We start from the raw sequence: 12,060 nt of genomic DNA on the forward strand, positions 1-12,060 counted from the left end.
TGATCAATCAGGGCTACTATTAGTTTTTATTTTATTTATTTTTGCGTATAAATCGAACTTTATTTTTGCAGTACTGAATATGGCCAACAGGTGGCAGTGAGAACTAAAATTGAAACAAATTTGCTTAATTTTTTCGTTCTGTAAATAAACCGATTTCTGTACTGTTCCCTTCATCTAGATTTTCTTTTTAAATATGTGGTTTGTGTATTATTAAAGCAAAAACATCACGGGGGTAAACCGAGAAAGTGGGTAGGGAAGCGGGTGCGGGTGCGGCTGCGTGCTGCAGATCAGCGTGAGATCCTGGTGAGATTTCATGCTCATATTTGGTGTCCTGCAAAAAAAAAAAATTGAGGATCACTCCGAGGACGCGCCGCCTGGTCCTCGACATTTTTGGATGGGTTTCCAGGCGGCACTTACATCAACATAGACAATGCAAATATCAACAAGTAGTCTTTTATTCAATATTTAATGGGTATAGCTGCTGCTCATGCTAATGTAGTTTACAAGCGTGCGCGCGCCACTGGAGACCTTTACTAACTGTTTGCACGAGGGAAAACTTGACTGGAGAAGAGAAACGTGCGCTAAATTGGTGGTTTTGTAGTCAGAGAAGAGCAATGACCTTGTTTTGGTGGTAAAAGACTACAATCTCTCGGGTTTCCATTTAAGCGGGGAGAAGATTGTGTTCATTTCTCATTGCTGTCCCGGGAGTGGAGAGATGTCAGCCCGCAGGAGTAGATCGCATCGCTCGCTGAGATCCATTAGTATGATTTTCATCCTGCTGTTTGTCAACATTGCTGAAACAGCTGCAGAAGAAGAAGCTTTCAACGCAGAGGTTTGTAGACTACCTCGTTTTGAGTGTTGTAAAAAAAAAATACACGAAAAAAAAACTGTGGCTTTATTATTTGTTAATGCTAAGATGTGAAATTCTGTTTGGCTGTATTTTTCGGTGCTCAGGATTGGAAAATGTGCTGTCAAATCGATTAATCGCATCTAACAAGTTTTGCTACATAATATATGTGTGCATGTGTATATACACACATTTATACATTCATATGTATACACAGACGCGCACACACATAATATATGTATATGTACACATATATTATGTAAACAAAAACTAATGTTAGATGCGATTAATCGCGATGAATCGATTTGACAGCATTAGAAGATGAGTTTTAGGTTCAGTTTAGGAGGAAAAGGATCACATTTAAGAAAACTTTACAATTAGAGATAGGTGTTTTTTTGTTGTTGTTGTTTTTTTTGACATTCCTACTTTTCACTTCTCAATCGGTTCTTTAATATCAGGTTTAAATAGCCATTCACTGTAAAGTGAGAAATACAGACAATTTACAATTAGACATCCCAAAACAAAGATGAAAATATATGTATGGTCATATAGATAAGAACAACTTAGGATAAAAATTATACTGTATAAATAACAACAATAGTAATTATTATTATTAAAAATATTAATAATGGATATAGCTTTTTCTGTCATAGTTTATTGATCATTCTATAATTGCATCAGAAAGCATCTATAAAATGGTTTCAAATATTGGTTATTGGACACATAACCAATACATAAAAATAACCAATCTGTAAAATAAAAAAGCAATCTCAGTCTGTCTCTCTTTATGCTTAGAACTTTGACTTTAATTCATAAGCTTTTTTTTATTAGTGTTTTTTCGCTCCTCATAGGATCATATAGGTTTTTATTGGTTTACATGCAAATCTAGGGCTGTATTACAAAAACAACTCAGAATCTTATCCTGTCTGTTAACTAACCATACAATATAACCCCTGGTGAACATCTGTGTGTAAGGATGTGCCTAAGGATGTTTACATCTGTCCTCACTCATAGCCTGACCATGTGGCAGAAGTCTTAACTTTGAACATATTCAGATTATTAATATCCAGTGCTTAACCAAACATTCAAAACATGTCTCTGGTGCATTTTTTTAAAATATGGTTTGAGTTTAGACAGTGTTTATGTAGTTTAACATTTCCCTTTGGATTCTAATGGATAGTTGCTGTGTTATCCCATCCTCACCACACTACTTGATAGTAGTTGTTTCAATACATTGTTCACTCTCCAACTTTATCTGTTGTTTCCTAAAGTCATGGCTGAGGACATATGGCTACCTGTCCCAGGCTAGCAGACAGATGTCCACCATGCAGTCAGCCCAGATCCTTTCTAGCGCCATCAAGGATATGCAGCGCTTCTATGGCCTGGAGGTTACCGGACACATGGACTTGGCCACTCTGAAGTATGATTTCCTCTTATTCAACTGCCCATGGAACAACAACAAGAGCTCAGTCTGTTTTAATTGTGTGGAGTTAACTGAGAAAATTGAAAGTCTCATGAGTTACTGTCCTACAGTGTAACTAGGTCATGTAGATTATCCATAATACTTAATAATTATCATTAAAATGAATATTTTTAATAACAACAGTAATAATAATTGTATTATTATTAAAATAATTTTATTTTAAAAATGCATTTAAATTTATTGTTGTTGTTGTTTTTTAAAAATAATATTTTATACCAGTGTTATTGTTAACTCTAACTAAAAACTAAGAAAAAAATTGTTAATGGAAAGCTGAAATTAAATCTAATAAAATATGAGTGTTAGATGGAAAAAAAGTCCCAAAAAAACTGTTAAAATACTAAAATTACTAAAACTAAAACAAAAACTGGACAAGATATAAATTAAATCTAAATAGACATATCAAAAAACGAATTAATGACAAAAGCACATACATAATTACTAAAAACTTAAACTAAAATTAAATTGAAAAATCAAAAAAAAAAATTTAAAAAGCACATGGTACATGATAGTATTTAATTAATATTAAAGTAACACAGATTATACTTATTTTAAAATAATAGAGATAATAATTTTAAATACGTTTTTTTTTATTTTATTATATATAATTTATGTTAAAATATTTATATAAATGTTAAAAGCGCTATATAAATGCCCGATTCCGATTCCGAAAATATGTGTGAGTGTGTGTATATTTTTTTTATATTTTTTTTATTTTTTTCAGAGCCATGAAAAGACCTCGCTGTGGAGTGCCTGATCGTTTTGAGGAGTCAACGGAGCGAGGTGCTCGGCGTAAGCGGTATGCGCTTACTGGCCACAAGTGGGATCAGGACAAGCTGACTTACAGGTGAATGAAACATCAACACAAAAACAAATTCAACTTGCATTGATCAAGTCAATAATGACCAGAAAAAACGTCTTTATTTCCTGCTCAAGTATTCAGAACCACTCACCCAAAGTTGGCCAGGAGCAGACCCATGAGGCTATTCGCAAAGCCTTTCAGGTATGGGAGAAAGTAACGCCTCTGCGGTTCGAGGAGGTCCCATATCATGAGATAAAGAATGGCAGTGAGGGGCCTGACATAATACTACTGTTTGCCTCTGGGTATCATGGCGACATGTCTCTCTTCGATGGGGAAGGAGGGTCTCTGGCACATGCTTTTTTCCCAGGTCCCGGAATGGGAGGAGACACACATTTTGACATAGACGAGCCATGGACCGTGAACCAACGGGAGGGCTCAGGTGTGAACAGTTTTCTGCAATCATTTTCCAACTTCAAAGAAAATTTACTTTATATTAGCTAAGCATTAACTTTCTCACAGAACCTCTAGATGTTAGAAGCATTTAAATGTCTTAAAATGTTCACCAATAAATTTAACCCTTTGTTTTTTCTTAGTATATGGTGTAGTCATTTGGTTCACTGTTTTTGTTTGTGGTTGTAGGTGTCGACTTGTTTCTGGTCGCTGTTCATGAGTTGGGTCACGCACTGGGGTTGGAGCACTCCAACGACCTTTCCGCCATCATGTCGCCTTTCTACCAGTGGATGGACACAGAAAGCTTCTCATTAGCTGAAGATGATATAAATGGCATTCACCAGATCTATGGTAAGCTAGTCTAATATACTTCCTTTCAGTTCATTTATCTTACTATCCATTATAGTTAGTTCAGTTAGATCCATGATATGAATTCACATTCATTTGTGTGTGTGATACTGGTTTTACAGAACAGTTCTATAAACGAGAGGTTAATATTGAGTTGCTTACATTTGAGAACCAGTATTGACAGTTACTTCTACTGTTCTGCCAACAAATAAGTTCCAAACAAAGCAACAACGGAAACTGTCTGCGAGTAACACACGGTAGTGGTGCGTTGTTCATAAATAAGTGAATGATTCAATCTTTTACTCAAAAAGACAGTTTCGTACCTGAGTGAATCAATGTTTTTTTTTAAATAATTGGTTTACTGAGATATGCAGGGATTTGTTCCTGAATGTATCAATGTTTTTAATGACAACCCTCTAAAGACACTCTGAAGCTTGAGTCGCCATTGTTTTCTTGAGTCACCCAAAAGTAATTAAGTCAAAAGTTATAAGAGTGATTTTTTTGTTGTTGCAGTGAGTCTAATGTTGTTTGATTAACATTAAAAACATTAAATCACTTTAAGACAATGCACGGAATATACTGATACTGTTACACATGCGTGGTCTTTCTCCAATGTTTTTGTTCACTTAAGACATAACCAACTATGTTTACTAGGATACTAGCTAAGACAGGCATGTTGACATAATTCTGTATGAAATTGTCCTTTCAAGTCCTTTCTCATTGCACTCTCTTTCGCATCTTCTTGCGCTAGAATGTATACTTTTGCATGTGTTTTTAAGCCTTGCCAATTATAAACCTTCATGACAATGCGGCACTGGTCCGATCGGAACATTAGGCAATGAAATTATATCTGCGCTAAATAAAATTGTTTGCCTCTAAATGAATCACAGGCGAGTGAAATCGTACAATTTACTAGCCGTTGGCTAATTAAAGATTTTTTGTTGTTGTCGTTGCCTAGCATGAAATTTGGTCGCATATGTGATTGATTTACTTGAATTGTAGAAGGTTGAATGAATTAGTTAACTGAATGATTCAATGTTTTACTCATGATGAAAGTCACTTGTTTTGTTCAGTAATTCTGAATGAATCATTTGAGTGAAGATTTAGTGTCGTTTGTCTGGTGTAACAGTGAAACCTGCAAAAAGAGCCACTGAAAAATCCCCACCACTAACACAGACAAGCGACCCAGAGTGATACATGTGGAACGCCACATTAATGAAAGTAAAGAAAAATAAAGAAAGTAAAAGATTTAATTGCTGTCAGTGTGAATGCCCCTTTTATGCAAAAGTCCAAATGACACTTTTGCCGTCAAATTGTATCTGATGCAACTGTGAGTTCTCACAACGTAGAATTTAGTTATCCACATTTTTCTATTTCATGAGCTTGAGTGCAGTTGCATTGGGTTCTGCACCAACGAATTTCTCAGTGTATGTGTCTTTGTTTGAGTCTGTTTTCTCCATTTGAAAGCCTTCCACTGCAGGCTGAATGAGCCTCATGGGCCTTCTGGTGCTGGATGGAAAAGTGTGACGCGTTCTGAGTCTATTCAGTGTGGAAAAGAGTATGATTAGCTAAGTGTGAAAATGCATTATGGTTTGGTATTTACAGGCCCTCCAGAGATTGTCATCACTCAAGCAACTCCCACCACAACCCTGTTTACAACCACTGCCGAGCCAGAGCCAACCACTACAGTGGCCCAACCAAAAACCACCAGACCCTCGCTGCAGCCCACCAAGCCCTGGGTGCCTCCGGTCAACCCCACCCATAGACCCCGGCCCACGGCACGCTCGGATCAGGATGCACCTGACATCTGCGAGGGGAACTTTGACACGGTCACCATGCTGAGAGGGGAGATGTTTGTGTTCAAGGTTAGAAAGAGTGATCTTCAGTAAATGCAGTTATAGTGGTTCTTGATAAAAAACAGATTAGCAACTACATAGTAAAGTGCTAAAAACCACTTTGAACACCTTAGCAACTGCATAAGAACATTTGTAAAACACTAGCGATGTCTTTTGTTTGGTTTTGATAACAATTTGGATCAGGTGTCTGCAAGAAGATGGTTGAACTTTTCCAACAAAGCATACAAATCCACACATCTTTCTGTTGAGTGTTACGATTAAATGAATGTTGTTTTGCTTTTTCAGGGTCGCTGGTTCTGGAGGGTTAGAAGGAACCGGGTTTTGGATAATTACCCAATGCCGATCTCCTTCTTCTGGATGGGGCTTCCAGAGAACATAGACGCTGCCTATGAACGGCATGATGGGAAATTTGTATTCTTTAAAGGTCTGAGTCATGAATTAAATATTTAAGAACTTAATTTTTGTGAGGTTTATCCTTTAAAAAAAAGTCCTACTATCTTATGCAGTTTTGATTCTCAAGTATTTATCTTTTTTTAAGGACATTTACAGATTTATAGGTTTTTTTTCTCCCAGTGAAGCTGCAGATTATGATCCAAAAAGCAGAGAATGTGCATCTTGTTTGAATGAGAATTATAGACTGACATCTTCAAAAATTTCCTAGATATCAATCCTCTTCTTCTTTAAACATCTGTTCTTGCTGTAACAGCATCTAGAAGTCAAATTATGTCACTTGTAAAACACTCCGAGAGAAGAGAAGGAAAGTCTGGCAGCATCACAAGACTTCGTCTGCATTGCGTCAGCTCCAGCTCCAGATGCTGATTGCTCTGTTGTCATATTCTGAGAGAAGAAACCTTGAGAAGTTGCTGTTGGGAATGTGTAGTGGAAAGAGCCACAGTTATTGTCTTGTTTTTATGCAGATTGTGAGACTTCATGTTTCATTTGTGCATTTGCTTGAAAGGAAATTTGCTTTCATGCAACACAAAACATCTTTTGTGCAATCTCACTAGTTGAATAGAGCGCACTGTGATATCATCTCTCAGCCATGCAACCCCTCCCTTTCCCTCTAATGTGGCTCTTTGTGTTTTGTATCAATCCTGCAGGAAGTAAATACTGGCTTTTCAGAGAAGCAGACGTGGAACCTGGATACCCTCAGGACTTGTTTCGTTATGGTCAAGGCATGCCTGACAGAGTGGACACGGCAGTGTGGTGGGAACCATCTGGCTATACTTACTTCTTCAGAGGAGACAGGTAAACATGCCAGATGTGTCAAGAGGTTGGGAGTTAGATATCAACAGAGCCGTCAATAGAACAACATAATATTTCATTTAAACTTGCTTTAGAGTGGGATTATCATTACTGCAATGCGAAAAAAAGGTTTGATAATGTATTATTTTAATATGAATTAGCATAGCTTAAAGACTAATTTAATACTGTATATAAAATAAAAACTAAAACAAATAAAACTGACTATGAAATATACATAATCTGTATATATTTATATATATATCCCAGTGATTAATGAATTGCATCTAACATAAAAGTTTGTGTTAATATAATATAATATACGTGTATATATACACGCACACACATATATAGTGTATGCACACACACATTATATAAACACAAAGTTTTATGCTAGATGCGGTTAATCGATTTGACAGCACTAATATGCCAAAAGTGGTGTCCGGCCTAGGAAAAATTTATATCTTCACCCTTTATTCAAATAATTAATAATGTGTTGAAGATTTTTTTTAAAGCATATTGCGTAGTTGTGCTTCAAGTCAATTGTTTTATTTGTGATAATGCAATGAAACATGCCAAATTGTGCGGACATATATTTTTTGGGCCAGACTCTCATACAAAGAAATTATGAACACATGTTTTTGTTTTTATATGCTTTTTTTTTTTTCATAGTAAAACTAAACCTGTAGTTGTTGTTTACCCCGTTTTTGCCAAATAATTTTGTCAGATAAATAGCTCAACCAAATTTAGTGTTTTGTTCTTCCCTCATATTTAAAATATAAAAATATCAAATAATTTCCTCAGATTTTAATCGTTTAATAATCAAACTTGTTGGGTCATTAAAAACAAATCCCCAAACCAATCCCCTCTGTTCATTACTTTTGGCCATTACTGTATAATATATAATTATATATGTATAAAATGTATTTAATACATTTGAGCTTTTTATTTTACGATGATAAAAATTACGATTGTCATAACAATAATACCACAATGCAAAACTTATTAATGCTCCTAAAAGCAAGCTGTAAGCAAAATGTAAATTTCTATTTTCCTTCTTTTGATTATGGAATGAGATATGATCTGGACAGACAAAGTACCATAAAATTTGTCTTTATGACTTGAGCGCTGTATTTCAAATTTTGTTCATTAATGATTTTTTTTTTGGTGAACTAACACTTTATGCATTAGCATAATGAGAAGTTCTAAATGTTTTCCATTATTGCTTTCTCTTAAAGATATTGGCGGTTTAGTGAAGAATCCCGTGTCATGGATAAAGATTACCCTAAACCAGTGAGTGTGTGGGGTTCCATTCCCGGCTCCCCGAAAGGGGCCTTCCTCAGCGATGATGGAGGTGAGTCAGGCTGGGGGGACGGCTGCCCGAGAAAATGTCACAGCTGAATGCAAGAAAAAAGAGAAACAAGTCCATTAATCCAAAGCTGAGAGGGAAAATGTGACCTCATTGCTGAAAAACTGGGGCGCAATAAGACCTTTGACTTGGAAATGGTCTGCTCTCACTTCTAATTTCACGCCATTGTTCATGATCGTATTTGGCTCATCTTTTTATAGCTTTGGAATTCGGAGCCTGCCTACGATTGGCTAGAATCTCGTTTGATCAAACATTTGGTGATCATGACATGGAATTTTATGTCGTCATTAGTCACTAGTGTATTTATTTACACTAATTCCCATTTTAACTCTTTTCCATACAGCGTACACTTACTTCTACAAAGACACCAAGTACTGGAGGTTCGATAACAAGCGAATGAAGGTTGACGCTGGATACCCGAGATCAATTTTAAATGATTTCATGGGCTGCCGGGTGCACTTTGATGTGGAAACGAATGTAAATCCAGACCGCCGATCGCCAGAGACAACCAACAACAGTCAAGACCCTGACGACAACAGAAATGGTGATGAAGAAGATACAGAAAATGATAACAAAGAGGACGAGAAAAAGGAAGTAGATGTTATTCTAAGAGTGAATGAGACTGATGAACACATCATGACCCTCATCTTGGTGACTGTGCCTCTGGTTCTGGTGCTGTGCATTCTGGGAGTCATATACATCATAATCACCACACTCCAGAGGAAACAGACGCCCAAAGTGTTAGTTCACTGCAAAAGGTCCCTGCAGCAGTGGGTCTGACAAAGTGCGCACACTTTCGCTACCCAATAGCCAAGTATTTCTGCACACACACACCTTGTCATTCGATTGTTTATGGTGCTCATCCAATCAAAAACCCTCTTCCCAACATAGAATTTGCACTTTTGATAGTATTTTGATTGTTTTGTGGTCATTTTACGGTTGTGTGTGATGTTGCAAGTGAGTCGTCCGTCTGCGAGGTTTCTGTTTTCCTGTTGAGCCCGAACTGTTCGGTTGTACACTGTGGGAAACATTGGATGTATGAAAACAAGCTTAGATCAGCACATTTCTTTCACATCCTCTGCTAACCAGCCTCAATAATGGAGGAAACCGCAAACTCTGTGTCGAGGTCTTGCTGAAAGTGCAGGGTTAAAAGAAAAGCCAGGCTTAATAAATTGTCTTACGCACATTTAGCAGGGTTTATAGTCTCTTCCCTGTGGAGCCTGGCTTGCATTACACAGATGTTGCTGATTTTTGACTTTATGGAGAGTAAAGGGGGGATGGGGGCTTGTAGCCTGCCAGCATTTCCTCTGCCTGAGTTCCACTGAGCGTGCCAAAGACAAGGAGGAGGGGGAATTGAGGAGATTCGAGGCGTGGCTGTACTGTCATCATGACCTACATTAGCGCGCCCCTACTTCTTCCCCCCCCCCTCAAAGTTTGTCTTCCTGTGGGACTTTCCTTTGTTTTCCCTCCACACTTCCAGTCTCCCCAGTTGTGAGGTTTTTTGTTTTTGAGAGCCAATTCTGGCCTCGGATTGTGTCCATCAGTGCCTTTCAAGGCTGAATCTGTGCCTTAATAGTGCAGACCATCACCACTGTGTTGGAAATATAATTTTTTTACTGACCGCCACAGGCTTTTCGTAGTAGCCACACAGTTTGAGCGAAAAGCGCAAATGCTTTTCTTTGTCCACATGGCCTTCTGTGTTTTAAACCTGTGTCATTTTTGTAGTTTGTGTCGATATGAATGTCTTTGTGCTTTTTGTAGTGCCAAATGAAAAACTCCCTTGACTATTAATTTGATGTTTTATTTGATTTGTTTTTGATTTGCATTGTTTTATATTAACAGTTGAGTAAATCATGCAGGGCATGTATTGCTTTTGTTCACAGATATTATCTGGTATATAGCTTGCTTACAATAAAATGGAGTATATGGCTGTAAGTATGCCTTTTTTAACTTCCTCTACTGATTTTGTACTTCCTTTGTTTTGGTTTGAGTACAATAACACTTTTAAAACTGTCATATAAACTGTTATTTTGACCATTATGGTCTGGTTTCACAGACAGGGCTTAGATAAAAACAGGAGTAGGTTAGTTAAATTAGGACATTTAAGTAGCTTTTATTAACGTGCCTTAGAAAAAAACATTACCAGTGTATTTTGAGACAACACAATGGCACTGACATATTATAAGATATATCAGTACAAGTTGCTTTCAGTTAAAACAGCTCAAACATGCATTTTAGTCTGGGACTAGTCTTAAGCCTTGTCTGTGAACCTGGGCAAAAGTCTTTTAAATTACATTTACATAGAATATTCTGTAATATACTATATAACCAAAACTATATATTGTGTAATCAAACATTTCTTGTTGTTTTTAGCTTAAATTTTGCTAGCTAACTATTCAGGATGGCAGTTTAGCATTCTGATAGCTAATTAGCCTGCTAGCTTAACTTAGTTACCCTTCCCAAAAGTTCAATTATACATTTTTGTTTGATCGGACATTAAAACGGCTACCAAAGCAACCCCTTAATTGAACAATCTTAGCATGCCGTTAACCAATTAGTCCGCTAACTTAACAGTTACCCTTCGCAAATGTTCCATTTTTATAAATTATACTATTTTGTTTGATTAGGTGTTAAAAATGCTATCCTAACAACTTTTACGTGAACTAGCTTAGCATACCGCAAGCCAAATAGTCTGCTAGCTTAGCCTATATCCTTTGCAAATGTTCAATTATACATTTGTATACGTATTACTTTTAGCTTAGCATACCGCTTGCCAATTAGTACGCTAGCTTTTTTGTATGCATCATATATATATTTTTTTGTTTGATCAGGCATTACAAAGGGCTAACCGTAAGGGTTTTAGGTGGACTTTGGTTAGATCCAATTGTTAATGATGACACCAACAATCCTAAAAAGATGCTTGTTAGAGTCAGATGGTGTATTAACGACATCTACCAGTAGAGGCTAACGGGATCAGCCTTAGTGAATGTCAAACCTGTCAAATGAGGCAAATGCATAATCACCACAATAAGTTCAGACATTCTGTATTTTCCTCTATCTATGGTTATGTTAATCTTACTCATAATTTACTTTAAAGACCACAATTAGTTATAACAACCAGACCAAACAAGCTACACCCTTCATTTCTCATTTGAATTATCAAAGCAAACTCACAGGACCCCTCGCTTCACTCTCTCCACCAGTATCCTGTTAAAGGATTAGATGTCTCTTCAACTATCTTCTACATTTCCTCCAATCACATTCGAGGACACGGTGGTGACACTGGCCTGTGGGTGCTGATAAGAGATATGCTTTAGGGATTTACCTGAGATCAGTTTATGGTTTGCCTGAAAACGGCTGTGGTTTGTGTTTGCAAGGCAATAGCCTGCCCTTGATCAGTTGCATTGGCCCTTCACTGGTTCAGAGCTTATCCTGCCTTTATCTCATTATTGGATCTGCTGCTGTTTAGCTGCTCAGACCTGGCATAGCAATGGCATTGGCTTCAAAAAGCAACAAGTTAGATGCGCTCACCCTCAAAAGTCAAAGAATCACAGTAAACTGTTACTTGTGTAGCACTTAATTGGACCAGGCACAAATAGTTCAGGTGCAGGATAAAGAGAGGCATCTTAAGCTAACAAAATTAGCCATGTAGCATGAAATAGCTTT

The 12,060-nt window shown here is 37.0% G+C and overlaps 1 protein-coding gene across 1 annotated transcript; it reads left to right on the forward strand.

Moving 5' to 3' along the window:
• The first annotated feature begins 100 nt into the window (after positions 1 to 100).
• Positions 101 to 10,349, forward strand: mmp15a (matrix metallopeptidase 15a). The gene is made up of 10 exons (XM_084094719.1): positions 101 to 832; positions 2,119 to 2,267; positions 3,052 to 3,174; positions 3,264 to 3,568; positions 3,769 to 3,930; positions 5,533 to 5,792; positions 6,069 to 6,207; positions 6,884 to 7,031; positions 8,264 to 8,379; positions 8,738 to 10,349. Exons 1-10 carry the CDS (start codon positions 716 to 718, stop codon positions 9,172 to 9,174), a joined length of 1,956 nt encoding a protein of 651 aa, XP_083950845.1. The 5' UTR covers positions 101 to 715; the 3' UTR covers positions 9,175 to 10,349.
• Positions 10,350 to 12,060: the final 1,711 nt, after the last annotated feature.

Source organism: Abramis brama (assembly GCF_963993115.1).
Source record: "Abramis brama genome assembly, chromosome: 20".
In the NCBI taxonomy this organism is placed as follows: Eukaryota; Metazoa; Chordata; class Actinopteri; order Cypriniformes; family Leuciscidae; genus Abramis; species Abramis brama.